Consider the following 15,354-nt stretch of genomic DNA (forward strand, 5'->3'; position numbering starts at 1 on the left):
GTGTGGGTGATGTGCGGGTGCGGGTATACAGTACAGGTGGGGGTGATGTGCTGGTATGGGTACAGGTGCGGATGCGGGTGCTCAGTGCTCACCACAGACGCCGTAGTGCAGCGCGTGCATGGCTCGGCCGCTGCGGCACCTCTCCAGCTCCAGGCGGCACGTGTTGTCGTACGTGCGGCCGTCGCTGGCGCACACGGGACGCACCACGGGCTCGCACGTGTCCGGGCACGTGCAGCGCGCCACGCCGCCACGGTCGATCTCACAGCGCTCGTACTCGGAGCAGCGCAGGGCCGAGCACGGATTCACACCTGCCGTGAATAAGAACCGTGCACTGTTGACCTCGTGCCACTCGAAACTCACGACACAGGATGGGACATCGTGGAGTGAGATGAGCCCACAAGTTGAGCTCAGTTTAGAAGCTCTCTCTACGTCACAGCTTGGCTGAACTCAGACGTGTAATCGCGTCGTGTGATGAGGTGTCCTCGGAGAACGGCTCTAATTAACCGCCAGGGCTGAGCTGGTAGAAATCAGGTATGCTCTGCAGATGACTCCCCGTCACCGCAGCGCGGCTCCCGAGATCTCATTGGCAGCTCTCTGAATGAAACCTAGAGCGAGACCGAATGCAAATGGAACCATAGCTGCAGTCGGGTCTCGTCCTATAGGTCTGCCATCGTGCCGTTCGGCTTTCGGCCTACCGATATGTGAACGGTATCCGGTGTTCAGAGTTACAAATGCCTGTGTCGGTGAAAGGTCAGAGGTCACCGTTCCGGCGATGAGCGGATCAGTTCGATCGCGGTGGACGATCTCCGCTCTACGCCGCACGGATGACACCCGAAATCCCGACATTCATTCGCCGCCCGACCTGCTATTCTGGTGACAGGCCCACCGCGCCATTGTAGTTTCATAAAGTCGGCCAGATGAAATACTCGGCCGGATTCGCAGCCGGAGCGACTGCCCGCGACTCGGCCGAGCCCCACTTCGGCCACAGCGTCTTTGTCGGGCGGATTTACGTTATAAATGTCGCCGGGTCGGAGTTTAATTAACAAGCGCTGACAGTCATAATTCTTCGATTAATTTAATCAGCAGCGCTGCCCGAGACGAAGTGTTCTGCTCCCTGCTTTTGACCTCGGCTTCGTCATCGCGAAACGCATGGGGATGAGCCACTCAGCTCCCTTGAGAGAGCATCCATTTAGCGGTGCTGCGTTTCTAGGCAACGCACAGGGGTGTGCATCACGTATGCTGACAGGATCACCTTCTGCGGTCACTGCTCTGACAGCATCAAAGTGCAACGCTGGAACTAGATGTAAGGGTCCGGCATTTAACTGTCATTTTAATTCCGATATCAAAAGTGAGCCTGGTGCTCAAAGAGATATGACTGGTTTCTTACGGCGGCGCTTAACGAAACGGTCACGTACCAGCAATAAATTGCCGTCCAAAGTTATTCGCGGCGCTGAAAGGATGGGGCTACCGTCCCAAAGCCGGCCAATTAATCTAATCCGCTACGTTTGAGCCAGGCAGCGCAAAACGCTGGAGCGGCCCAATTTTGTGAGCTGTAGGCGACAAATACGGAAGTGGAATTAGTGAGTGCCAAAATACATTTTACAAAATACATTTTACTCCCGTAAAATGTATTTTGGCACAATGCGGACGAATACTCAACGTGACACATCACTAACAACTGAAGACAGAGATAAGTAATTTCAAACACACAGGGCCTGTAAAGCAAAACTAACCCAGCGCAGAGTCATCAATATAAAAGCATTGTTATTTCTGAATAAACCAAATCTTTAGCAACCTATAACTTATTTTGTTGCACTGAGCGGCGTCAGAAAATATTCATATGAAGCTCTCACACAGTGCATCCATCATTACGTGAATAATGGGTGACATGTCGAGAGAGCACACAGGCTCCTGCACGGTTTCCTAGAACGGACCTCCGCCATCAGGCAGCTCTGTGCTCCACTTGCCGCCCAGATATACGAAATTCAGATTGAATTTGGACGACGCCGAGCGATGCCGCCAACGCAGATCCCGAATATAAATCCCCCGGCGCCACTAAAGGCTCGATGCACCACCGCCCGGAGCGTAGGACTTCTCCGGTGCAAATGACTACACTGAGCTCCTCTCGACGGCCACAGTGCAGAAGCGGCCGCGGCCTGCGGTCGTCATCCATCGCCGGCCGGCTCCAAACGGGTCGGTGACGGGAGCGCTTCATCTCGCCCGGCCGCGCCGCCGCGCCATCCCTCCCATGCGGTGAAATATAATGAACGTAAGAGCGCGCCGCATCAGCAGCCGTCTAGAGATCAGAGGTCAGCTCTTCAGAGTGCGCCCATTTCCCGACAGCTCCGACGCTGATGCGTACTTATGTCCGATCGGATAAGTTGAATCGTTTGGTTAGGCTCGAGCTCCCAGGTATATGAGATTGACTTTTTGAAGGTTGCTCGACTGCAAAGTTTTACTTCGTAGTTAGGCTTATAAATAATAAAGTTACTTACCTGTGTGCAGTGTGCACTTACCTATATAGGCAACAGCATTCTCGCAGAAAAATGAGAAAGGGCTCTATTTTCCCTGAACTCTTAGCTACAGTTCCGTGCGCGGTGCGTGTATAACACACACGGAAATGGCGAATGATGCTTCGTCCTTAGTGTACCTTTACATCACACTATCTCGGTTTATCCCATTCCATCCTATTTCATCCCATTTTCTTTACCACCTCACTTATACCACCACTTCTTACTCACCAGAGCTGCACTTTCCCTGGTAGATGACTTTGAGCTGACGTCGGCTGCGACAGGCCTCCACTTGCATGGCACAGAGCGACTCGTAGGTGAGGCCGTCGCTGGCGCAGACGGGTGCCACGCGTCTCTCACAGTGGTCGCTACAGCGGCACGAGGCCTGGCGAGAGGCGTCCAACTGGCACACCTGGTACTTCGGACAGCTCACTGAGGCGCACGGATCTGTGGAGAAAAAGAAGGGAGGGAGTTAGAAAGGGATGGTTTAGAGCAGAAGTGGTTTGGGGCGAGGCGGGGTGAAGAGGGATTGGGAAATGATAGGATGAAGATTCAGATGTATGTAGTGGCTTATGGACAGGGATGGTTGAAGGACACTTTTGAAGGAGATCTGTGGCATGAGCAGGGAGGAATATGGTAATACGACACAACATACAACAAGTGTTTGGTGGGGAGCTCACTTGCCAGCAGTAGCATAGTTGTTGTTATCAACAGCGACAGTTATCCAATTGTAACGCGTCAAATTATGTCAGAGAGCATTGATTTTGCAACTAGGCCGAGCCTGTTTATTTTACGGGGCGTTAGACCAGCGGCGAACACCACTGGACTGGTGTTACCGGCTAATTAGGGATCAACAATAAAGATAAAGGGTTTAAGTGCAAATGAACCGACACTGCTTAATGTTCATTTATATGGTAAGCCATCCCTGATGAGAATATTTGTATTAATACGGTTGCTTAGCAGAGCTTGGTAGTTTTTTGTGCGAGTTGTTTTAGGCTCTTCTCACTTGCGCATCAAACATTTGCAAGACTTCGGTGTCGCATAACCGCCAAAACTACATAAGCGGCCAGACAACCCCACCGGGGGCATTACAAAGACAGCGGTACTAATCTCCAGACACAACCCAGGCGTCCTGGCGCTGCGAGCGCAGCCGACCGCCTCCCTGCAGCCGCGGCGGGCCCACAAAAGACGCCGTTACACACCTCCGAATTGGCCGCGGCAGCGCGCCCGCCGGCCGGCCGCCGCCTCGGCGCCAACCTGGGTGGCGTTGTTTTTCTTGGTTAGATGCGGCGTCGGTGGCGGAAAAACAGCGCTGTGGAGGTAGCGTGACGCGCCGGCGGCTCTCCGGGGCGTCCGACAGACAGCCATCGGACGAGATCCGTCCCACTAAATTCAGCCGCCACCGCCGCCGCCGCCGCCGCCGCCGCGCCGCCGCGGGGCGACTTTGTTTTCCGGTGCTGGCCACCACCGTCGCGGCTCCGAGGAGATGGCCTCTCAGCGGGCCGTAAAGAAGTTGGATCTCCGTGGTGTTATTAGGATGGGACGATCAAACGGGACCGTCCTCTGACCAATGACCGGGAGGAGATCCGAGCGGCCCTGAAGGCGGGCTGGAGGCGGAACCAATCGAACACCAGCGGCTCGGTCGGCAGTTGACAACACGACGCTGGTGACTGATAGTCGGATTCGATGGTTGATTATGTACTGGGCACGGGTTAGTGGGCCAAACTCAGATAAATTGACGCTCAACAACTACGCCCACAAACGGGAGACCTTGGAAGTTACGCGAAGATGTGTCAGTAAAAGAGAAACCGAGTGTGGATTCATCATTCGGTAGAGTGCTTCACCAGCGCGTTTGTTACACCACAAACAGGAACGGCGGAAGATGATACGTACGGACTGACTTAGAAACGATTCAAACATGAATTCAGTAATGCCACATATTCATAACATATGTGGCATTGCTAAGATCATCGCTAGCATCGCTAGCTATCTTGAATGTTATCTTGAATCTTGAATGTAACTGAATACACTCCAGTCCGAGTCGCGTTAGCTTTTCAACCTCGTTTGGCTTAAAGTTCAGCAAGGCGGGAGCAACGAATGGGCAGCCGTTTCGAGCATTTACGACACGTAAAACTGCAGGTTTCATTTCAACAGGTGCACACGATTCGGTTGATCGAACGGTGGCAGTCAGGTCGCTGCAACAAGGCACGCTGAACAAATGACTTCCGTCTCCTGAAATTGTCCGTTGGCTTGGCCCGCTGAACCAGAACGACCCTCTATGTCACGCTAACACAATAAAAGATAGTCCATACAACTTGAGCCCTCGAGCCAGTCCACGTAAAAAAGATAAAAAGAAAACACACGCGCAATCGTCAATCGATTGAATCGCTTATGTAGGACGATGAATACTTTCATTCTAAAAGACACTGTTAAAAACCAACAGTGAATGTAGCGATAATAACATTTTTAGTTAATTGGTCTCTATGCATATTCATGGTAATGAGTGTGGTGTTTTTTTAATATGAAAATACAATTAATATGAGCACTACCAGACACTTTCAGGCCAGATAAATAAACAAACTATAAACATAATCATTATCCTCGTCGAGAGTCATCGGTTGTCAGGCAGCCGGGCGTCTTCTGGAAGAATAGCTGCATAGTGCACACATATCGCCTACTTTGCGGGCCGAAATGGCTCGTCATTTGCCCTGGTGCTTGATGGAGGCGGGATGGCGGCACCGCGCCGCGGCGAGTAGCTTCGTTTTACGCTGGGCTGCCTCCCTCCACGGTGAGACGGTCCGCGGTCAGGCCGCAGCAACACTGGCGAGATGGACTAGAGCGAGCGCAGAGGACCAACAGAGATGTGTGGGATGTCAAGGATCAAATTATGTAAAAAAGGCCAACAAAACTTCTAAATTTTGTCAATATGTGACAGTCAACATATTCTAAATATTTGAAGGTATAGACCCTTCTTCATGATAAATATCATTGCAATGGTTTCTTACCAACCAATCACCTGCACCAAATGCCAACAATTCTGTGCCACCAATATCCCAGCCGTGACTACACCCTGCCGGAAGGGCAGGGTGCCGGCTCATTGACGGCATTGGCCCAGATTGACACGCCTGGGGAGCAGGGCGGGTCTGGGCAGGGGCGGCGGCGGCGGAACGCGCTGCCGCCGGCCGCCGCAGCCATGTCGCCTATGACGGATGACGTTCCGGTCGACGGGTCGCCACAGCCACCGGCCGAGACTGCCGGTGGTGGGGCTCTGACTACGCCCTACTCTGTCCGTCGCGCTTGGTGTGGAGTGTGTGGAGGAAGATGGGAAGTCGTTTTGAGGAGAGCCAGTGGGTGAATGGACGAAAATGAGAAGAGGAGAGAGAGAGAGAGAGAGAGAGAGAGAGAGAGAGAGAGAGAGAGAGAGAGAGAGAGAGAGAGAGAGAGAGAGAGAGAGATCAATGAGGAAACAAAGAAGGGTGTATGAACTTGACAACCCCGAATATACGAAGTTGCGACACTACTATACCTACTCGAAGAACTGGGGTATAAAGTTAAAAGTATTCAATTTCCTAGAGATGGGAAACAGTGTAGGTACTAGTCAGACAGCTTATGTGTGCAAAAGACACGAGTCTACCTTCCGAAACCCAACCAGCAACTGCAATCGTAGAACCACGTGTAACCTGGCTAGAGGCCAGTGCAGTGGGTGGCAAGCTGTCATCAGCCATTTGTGACAGTTGCTAAGCTAAGCTGAGATTGATAAGCTATCTGCAATCCAATCTCATCAATAATCCAGAAATATGCGTTCTACTGAATCTGGTGTCTGAGGTCATTTAATTAAAGTAAGAAGTGATGATATCCATTGCCATAAAAATGATATTCAAAAAGCCTATATATTGCTTTATCTCATGCCTGACAAATAATTTTCATTCGACATTCATGGGGGAATGCATGGTTTCCGGACTACGCCAAGTACGCTGAATGTTTTTGATGCATTGCTTCCTTCTGAATTGTGACAAGTTCCGACTGCCAACCATTGAAGTAGCACACACAGTGCATGATAGAGGCATACGGTGGAAATAAAAATCCTACAGACGAATGGAAGGAGTTCGGCTGACAGCAATGTGTACTCATCGACAAGAATCCGAGTCCAATACTCGGACAATCTTTGCTAGCAGTCAACAGTGCAGACTGCCAGTAATGATCAAACTTTTGTCCGCGACCGGAGACAGCTGTTATTTGTGCTGAGCTAGCAAAATTGTGAAAACAAAGTTAGCGACGCTTAGACATGGAAAACAGCCAGAAGTGGAGGAATATATAGTTCAAGCGATAACATGTAAATTGACAAAATAATAATGCGTATATATCGGGAATTATTGTCTTCCTCTCACTATCGTATGTGAAGAAATACAAACAATATCATTATTTCATGGCAATGCAACGGCCACATACAAGCTGTGTTAACCCGCGCCCGGCTGGGGGTCCTGGATTTCCACGCCCTGCTGGGGGGGGGGGGGTGTTTGAACACCCCCCCCTTCTAACTCTGCTCCTGAGCCACGTAGCGATACGCGGAAGGCGGCGTTCGAAAGAGCATAAAAAATAATGAGGAAATCACTTCGGTCAATTTTTTGGTCAGGTCAAAGATCAGGTCACCAGAGGTCATTGAAGGCAAAATGTCGCCGATTTCCAGGTCGAATGTCGAAAACTTCCAAGAAGCCAACGCATAACTCGGCAACCAATAGAGCTACAGCGCCGCGGAAAAGCGCATTCGATAGCCCTATTAACGCCCTTTCTGAGTAATTCTCTCAGATTTGACCTAACGTCAACGGTTTTGCCTGCAGGGGGCAAAAACTGCAAAAATAGCCGATTTTTTCGGAAACAGTTTTCTGCAATAACTTTTGACCCAAGCCTTGTACGAGCTTACTTTTACCGGCATCGTGTTCCTCTCGTCACGACGCATCGAATGAACTATAATTTGACCTTGAAAGGTCAACTTGAAAATTTGACCTCAGGTCAAGGTCATGACCTGACCGGAAAGGGTCATGTTGCATATCAGTCGATCCGTATCGTCGAGCTGAACACATCTAAGGCGTTTTCATCGCTCTAGCATGCCTCTATCAAAAGTTATTTGCGAAAAACTGCTAGATACCATTCGTGACCTAAGATGACCTCAGGGCATAAATAGGGGTCACGGACACCATTTTCATGTTCAGTGTGTCTAAACCACTTGTAATTCAGTGTTTGGGAGTGTTTATAATGTCTTTCGTCCAAAAGAAGCGCGTTTCAATTTTCTCCCATTGACTTATAATGGGGAGGTCGCAAAATTGACCTGACCTTAGGTCATCGATATAAAAATTCTGAGATATACATTTTGTACATGCTATTGCTCTTAGCAATCGCTGAAAATTTCAAAGCGATCGGTCACTCGGTGTAGCTATGGCAGACATTGGAACTTTTTATGAGGTGAGGTCACTTCAAGTGACCTGGTGACCTGACCTTGCACGACCTTGGTCTGAAATTTTCACAACATGTGTAGAATTGATGTATGATAAGGTGTACCAAAAACGGCGGCGCGAGCGCCGCCGTTTTTGAGATATTCGCGAAAAACCACAAGGGGGGGTGTTCAAACACCCCCCCCCCCCCAGCAGGGCGCGGGTTAATGGAATTTTTGCTGGAGCGATGGTGGTGTAGCAGCAATTATGACGGTGTCGGAGTAATCAAATTGGAGTGGTGCCTGGAGTGCGCGTTTGTAGTGGCGCTTGCAATGATGCTAGAATAGCAATTGTAGTGATGTTTGGAGTGGCTTAGCAGCATCAAGTGATTTATGACAAGGAGACACAGCCCGGCTGAATAGCACTATACATAGTCGGAAGCTGAGTGACGCAACAGTTAGCCACCCACGATCTCAGAGTGGTGACAAAAATAGCACACTGTTAGCTGGCCCAGATGGCAATTTCATTGTCGTTCTGTTTGACAAAACAAGTCATAAACCATAAGCAAATATAGCTGCGTTTTTAATTTAACCGTTTTCTAACACAGAAACTTTCGGTATCAAATCGTGCAGTAAGAGTAAGGATGATTAGCCGTAAACGGAAATGTTTACTCACAAATTGGAATGGCTATTGAAAACTGAATCAGCTTCTCAGCAAGATGTTATATAGGTGTTACATAAGATGTTATATAGGCATACGTATTTCCAGTTATCCTCTCCCCAATTCCGTTCATCGTAACTCCTCGTGACCCCCACCCGAGCGGCGCTCTCTTGGGATACCACATCCTCCCACCTGGCCACTGCCGCCTGCCATTCTCTCCACTATACTCTGTTCCGTTTCAAGTTTGCAGTTGGAGTTTCTTCAGCAGATCGCTCCTCCGCTCAAGAATTTGCGTCTTAAAATGTAAGAGCTGTATATACAGAAATCACGCACTGCTTTCAGCAGGGCACTTCGACTGCAAACTTGAAACGGAACAGAGTATAGCTACCTCTGCCGTTGACTTTCCGAGCCCACTGAGGCAGACATGTCACCGTTTGGAGGTCGGCAGTCAGCAGCCAAATGCCGCTCATTAGCATGTGAGTGAGCCGGAGAGGCCGGGGTGGCCCCTCGGCCCCGGCTGTCTCCGTGTTCTGCAGTCGGGATGAATTATAGCCAGAGACGGGACTGTCAGCAGCAGGCTGAGCGCGAGAGAGCCGTCCTCTAAAGGCGGGTGGGCTGTGGTCCCTTGTTACTGCAAAATCACGACCGGTTCAGTCTGAACTATTCGTCAAATCAAACGAGAGGAATTGAATCAATGTATTAGTTTCCAGTAATGTAATTTGTTCATTTCAATTGCAATCAATAAGCATCTGATTTATATGAAAGACATTGCATTTCAAGAAATAAATAACGAGGAAACTTGTCACTTCCACTTTAGTGGACATGATTCACTGAACTATAAGTCTTGGGAGATTTGTCGTAAATCTCTGTTTGTCCTTGGTGCGTTCAAGGAGATAAAAACTGCCAATGGCCTCGTAACTCATTGACACTGATTTCGAGTGCAGTTTAAGTACGGGTCGTAAAGGCTGGGTTTCGAGCAATACAAGGTCGAACGAGTATCACTACGATTTCGGACTGAGCTATTTCAACACGAAAATGTATTTGCTGATTTCGAAGCTAGTCCACAAACCAATCCACATTATCAAAATTTTATTTTCTCAAGGTCAGCCGCAGCTAGTCATACTTCATTGAAGCGTTTCTTTTTTTAATAATGTTAAATAGTCGCTTAGTGTTTGATTTCATTGCTATGGGCACTCAATCAGCAGAACCAGTCGATATTCCGTCTTTTCATCATTTTTTTTCATTTTATAACCAGTTTCAAACATTCATCAATATAACAATAGCGAGAATACTTTGCCTGAGGCGAGTCTACAATGTGAGTGATTGTTTATAAGATCTGATGGCCAAGAGTTGCGAACGAAAATTATAATTAAAATCTAAATCTTTTTGTATTTCAGACGTTTCGACAACACTGTGCCATCGTCAGTAATTGATCTAAAATATTTCCTAAAGTCACAAATCACATTTTAAAAATAACATCAGCATTAAGAAATTACACATGGTAATGACATTTCGGTATTTTTACATTCGATCACGTTCGTTCCTCACAAGCGTGCTTCGTTTCAGCAATGATAATCTGGCTGTCGCTACTGCCATCGAATAAAATCCCCCTCTTGTGTTAAGTGTGTTCTTGGTCTTGATGTGTGCAGCCTCTAGTGCCCTCCTGATATTTTTGTTCATACCTTTCTCTAAAATTTCAGCCCCTTCCCACCTTGGTAAGTGCCCGGCCTCATCCACATGAACCACTATCGCATTACTTAACACGTGCCCCCTCACGTCTCTTCTGTGTTCCCCGACACGGGTACCTAGGCCCCTACCTGTCTCGCCTACATATTGTTTTTCGCAAACAGCGCACGGTATCTGATAGACTATGCTACTTTCGTGGACGTGATCCTTATCTTCGTCGCGTGCACCTTTTAAAATATCGCCACTTTTGTGTCCCGCACTTATCACCGTCTTGAATCCGGCCTGTTCAAGCTGTCGTGCTACCGTATCCACCTTTTCAAAATTGGGAATGCAGAGCAATCTACTCGATTTTTCTATTCTTGCGTTTTCTCTTTCATTAGTGTTTCGTTCACGAATCTTCTGGGCCTTTTTCTTCTGAGAAATGAGAAACCCTCTTGGATATTTGAGTTGCTGAAATCTTTCAAAAATGTGCTCCAGCTCGTCCTTTTAAAAGGTGCACGCGACGAAGATAAGGATCACGTCCACGAAAGTAGCATAGTCTATCAGATACCGTGCGCTGTTTGCGAAAAACAATATGTAGGCGAGACAGGTAGGGGCCTAGGTACCCGTGTCGGGGAACACAGAAGAGACGTGAGGGGGCACGTGTTAAGTAATGCGATAGTGGTTCATGTGGATGAGGCCGGGCACTTACCAAGGTGGGAAGGGGCTGAAATTTTAGAGAAAGGTATGAACAAAAATATCAGGAGGGCACTAGAGGCTGCACACATCAAGACCAAGAACACACTTAACACAAGAGGGGGATTTTATTCGATGGCAGTAGCGACAGCCAGATTATCATTGCTGAAACGAAGCACGCTTGTGAGGAACGAACGTGATCGAATGTAAAAATACCGAAATGTCATTACCATGTGTAATTTCTTAATGCTGATGTTATTTTTAAAATGTGATTTGTGACTTTAGGAAATATTTTAGATCAATTACTGACGATGGCACAGTGTTGTCGAAACGTCTGAAATACAAAAAGATTTAGATTTTAATTATAATTTTCGTTCGCAACTCTTGGCCATCAGATCTTATAAACATGTCTTACAATACTGAGTGATTGTTATTGACTACAAACTCGAGCAATGATCGAGTCACAGGCTCTGCTAACTTCGGCGCTGTCCTAAGCCCTCCGACGGTTAGGCCGTCAGAAGTTTGGCCAGCATCTTGAGCTGCCAGCGCCCCAGTGAAAGTCTGAGAGCCTAAATTTGCTGAAGATGGTGGCTGGATGTATTTATCGGTCATTGTCCTCTTATGAGTTGGCAGTGGTTGCAAAATTCATAACGCTATGACTGCTCTGGGATATGGTATGAGAAAGCAGTTTCATAAACGCATATTTGTAACTATCAAATAACGCTGCGATGTAGCTACAACACATATACACACCAAACCGGAGCACGTACCGCATTGTCCGTTGAACTTGACGGTGACGTTGGTCCTCTGGATGCACACCTGTCGTTTGAGTTCACAGAGCGAGTCGTAGGTCACCCCGTCACTACCACACACCGGCTTCCCCCCGAAGCTGGGGCAGTCGGTGGGGCAGCGGCAGCTGAATGTCAGTCCGGAGGGTACGCATCGACCTCCGAACGGACACCGCACGTCCCGACACGGGTCCGGCGACTCTGAAACACGGGACGCACGGCTCAGTCGGCGGTGAAACACGGAGCAGACACGGACGCTGAAACATAGAGGAGGTGTCGATCACACGGCGCTGAAACATGGAGGAGACGAGGGTTTGCGCGACCTACAGCCTAGAGAGTAGAGAGGTCACGGGGTCAGTGTGTGCTGCATTACAGACATAGTGTCAAGGTATAGGTCAACCGATACGATGCACATAGACTAAAGGGTAATGACGTACTTTATACACTACGTGTAACGTAGACTTTATGGGGTCATGTCATCAAATGCAAAAAGCAATAGGTCAAAGCAATATGGCGATTTTTATTCCATTAACAAAGGTTGGTGAATAAAGCAAAATGCTAAAAATAGAAGATTGTTGTGAAAAGAGTCAGACAAGTGTTTACAATCTATTACTTTGTACTCTTCACATTGTCGACAAATTGGGAAGGTTCGTCTGGCACGCCTCATTATTATATGCGTATGCACTTATGCAGCTATTTATGCAGATTGGTCATTGGTGCCCGAAACTCCTGAGCACTTGGTCAGATTTGGGCTAATCAGGTCCGGGCATAAGTTGCCGCAGGCTAATTTGAGCCGGCCGACTAAATTACCCCCAACTCGGCTCACAGTATGCCCTCCGGGAGCTCGCCCGGGTCGAATGTCAGACCGAATTGAAGCTCGGTGTGAGGATAGGCATAATACTGTGTCCCTGCGGTGGTGAATTTGCAGTTAATTAGACATAAAGTGACTACCCATTGCACGACGTAGTACGAAGATAAGGGACATTATGCAAGTTACTGTTCTCATATAAATGCTATACAATTTACCTTTCAATGTACTGTACACAAGCAAGTGAGCGATATTCAACTGCAAACCAAGATGCATCGAACAGTAATTATCTTATTCAACCATTTCTAAAATTCCTAGAAACGCGGGTTATGCGAGATGTTCTGAAAAGCCACCTTGTGTATCCTGCACAAATTCAGCGACTGCAGCGTTTTCAAGCCAGGCCGCAAGATATGCACCAATATAAAATACAAAGCACCCATACATATTCCGCAAATATTCCGCCAAATGCTTTGAGACCCACGATCCGCTGTCGAATCGCATCGTCAATCGGGCCACGGTGGCCGCCGAAAATGATCCCAATCGCGGCGCGGCAGAGGCGTTTGAATACAGATGGCGCACCAATCAGCGCCTCCGTGAGCCAGCCGGATCTGCTGACGCTGCAGCGGCGAACAGACGGCTTTGGCGCGGCGGGTCACGTGGTATCCGCCATAGGCCGCCCGGTAATGATCCCCGTAGGTCATGTGATACCCGCCACCGTCGGCCGCTGCCGGCTGGCGATTAAACGAGCGAGTCTGTCACACGGAACTCGGCGGAGCGGGCTCGCTGATGGGTATCGGCAGGACCCGCTCCGGTCATGGACGGCCATTTGTCGCTGTCCCTCCAGCGACATTTGTCCATCAGTCATACACCATCCAATGTCCGGATATCAGAAGGCTTGGTGGACTGGTGTAGATCACTGATGTAGAAGGTTCGCGACAGCAGTTTATGAAAACCGAGCGTCGCTTATTGTCATCATGGGAATGCTTGTGGACAGCATGACACAAATATGGCTGTTGAACTGCAGTTATTTTTCTAACAAACAATGGTCCATCATTTCTTTTTCATCCTCGAAGAGGCGAGCCTTGAAAGCCAGCCCTCCGCGTCGACGAGCAATGCGGTACAGCATACCAGCTAAGGTGCTGACTACCACTGCCATCTAGTGGCGGGGAGACAACTAAAAGGAATAGCGACGCCGACTGTAATCACCGTGACAGCGAGTTTCATTCTTACCAAATGTGATCGAACTTTGGCGCTGGTTATTTTCATAAGTGTCAACATTAATAAAAAACGAAAACTGCGGGGTCAAACGTTCATAGATAGGAAGTCAAAATTTAGGCATTGCATCATACAAGAAGATTTAGCATATACGTAGTTCATATTTGTATCAATTGAAAACTAGCACAGTAACAGCACCTGACTAGTTAGTGGATTACACAACGCACACCCACATGTGTCGGCTGCTGTGTCGGTCACGGCGGTACACAGAGTAATCAGAACGGTGCCGACACGTCCCTGACTGGCACCGGCTGACGGTGGTCGACATGCAACGGAGCGCTCACCCGACGGCACCACGCACCTCAGCGGTGTCGGAAAGGGTGAGCGCTGCATGCCGTCAGTAAGCGGTCAGCCGGGGGCGGGCGACACGGCTGGTAGATAAAGAGACAGTGGGAGAGACATCTGCCCGGTCAGAACAATCACAACAGTCGCTACAAGCAACACAGACGTCTTCGTCGCGGACACGGTCGTCACTGCCACTGATACAGACACCTATATATTTAGCTGCCAAAATACCCTCTTCGCACACATCCTTTTCACTGCCCCGTCACCATCCTGTCACCGCCCAATCACCAGTCATCACTTCCCCATCACCACCCCATCACCACCCCCTGTCCCACAATCACCATCCCGTCACAGCCCTGTCACCGTTTGTGATTCGCCGCCGCCAGTCTCACCGTCATCGCCATTCGCCGCGCGAGCTATTGACCGGGTGATGATCGGTCGTCCCTCCATTCACGACCAATTGGATTCGCCCGCCGGGTCAATCGTAGCGAGCAAATCAAAGGCACAGATAATGTAGCACATTATACCTATGAAAGCAAGTCAATTAGCGGAATAATTCGAGAGGATCTGGGATAAACAATAATTATGGAAGCCAATATTGTTTGTTTTCTACCTTTCGATTACGCTTAGATCCGAGTGAACATCACGTACTATGTATAGCTAAACGGGATATTCAAATGAAAATGCGTATGGTAACTCCCATTTACTATCGACTATATATGGTCTGTTCACTGAAGAGGCCACGGCTGTCGTATTTACCCACTCGTCACTGAGGGCCCCGGCGGGCAAATCTCAGCCGACACTAACTTGGCCGGCTGTTTGAAGTGCCCCGGATGGCGGCAGCTGTGTGTCAAACTTCTCCGAGCCCGCCCGGGCCGTGCATGATTTAGAGCTTGGTGCTGGCCGGACGTCGGGGCTTCGACCGCAGTTCGGGCTCATCACAGCTGGCAGGAGGGCTGCGGGGACTCCGGGAACTGAGCGGCGGAACGACTTCACTATGCCGCCGCAGAGTACCGGCGAGTTCCGAGTGTGTCCGGAGCTCCAGCGGGGCATCGTCCAGGTTCCACCAGACCGTGCGGCGCCGATGGAGTCAACATGCTGCGCTGCTCAGTCGCAATAAGTTGACAGCCTTGAATTGTGATATAGCCGTACTATGGAGCTGAAGAAGCGGTTCAAGAAACTCGCAACTCTAATCGACTTCAAGCAGTCCCTAGTGACCTCGACGAATCCTTGACGAC

The 15,354-nt window shown here is 49.1% G+C and overlaps 1 protein-coding gene across 1 annotated transcript in view; it reads right to left on the reverse strand.

Moving 5' to 3' along the window:
* LOC122393154 (agrin-like) overlaps positions 1–15,354 on the reverse strand; it is a gene marked incomplete at its 3' end in the record, with an annotated part of 89,055 nt that overhangs the window by 60,187 nt on the left and 13,514 nt on the right. The window contains exons 4-6 of the mRNA XM_043388896.1: positions 11,731–11,949; positions 2,742–2,957; positions 93–308 (exon numbers count right to left, since the gene is read on the reverse strand). Of these exons, the coding sequence (XP_043244831.1) occupies positions 93–308; positions 2,742–2,957; positions 11,731–11,949 (651 nt within the window). The remainder of the gene's footprint in view (positions 1–92; positions 309–2,741; positions 2,958–11,730; positions 11,950–15,354) is intronic.

The sequence above is a fragment of the Amphibalanus amphitrite genome, unplaced genomic scaffold, assembly GCF_019059575.1.
Source record: "Amphibalanus amphitrite isolate SeventyFive unplaced genomic scaffold, NRLGWU_Aamphi_draft 000519F_arrow, whole genome shotgun sequence".
Classification (NCBI taxonomy): domain Eukaryota; kingdom Metazoa; phylum Arthropoda; class Thecostraca; order Balanomorpha; family Balanidae; genus Amphibalanus; species Amphibalanus amphitrite.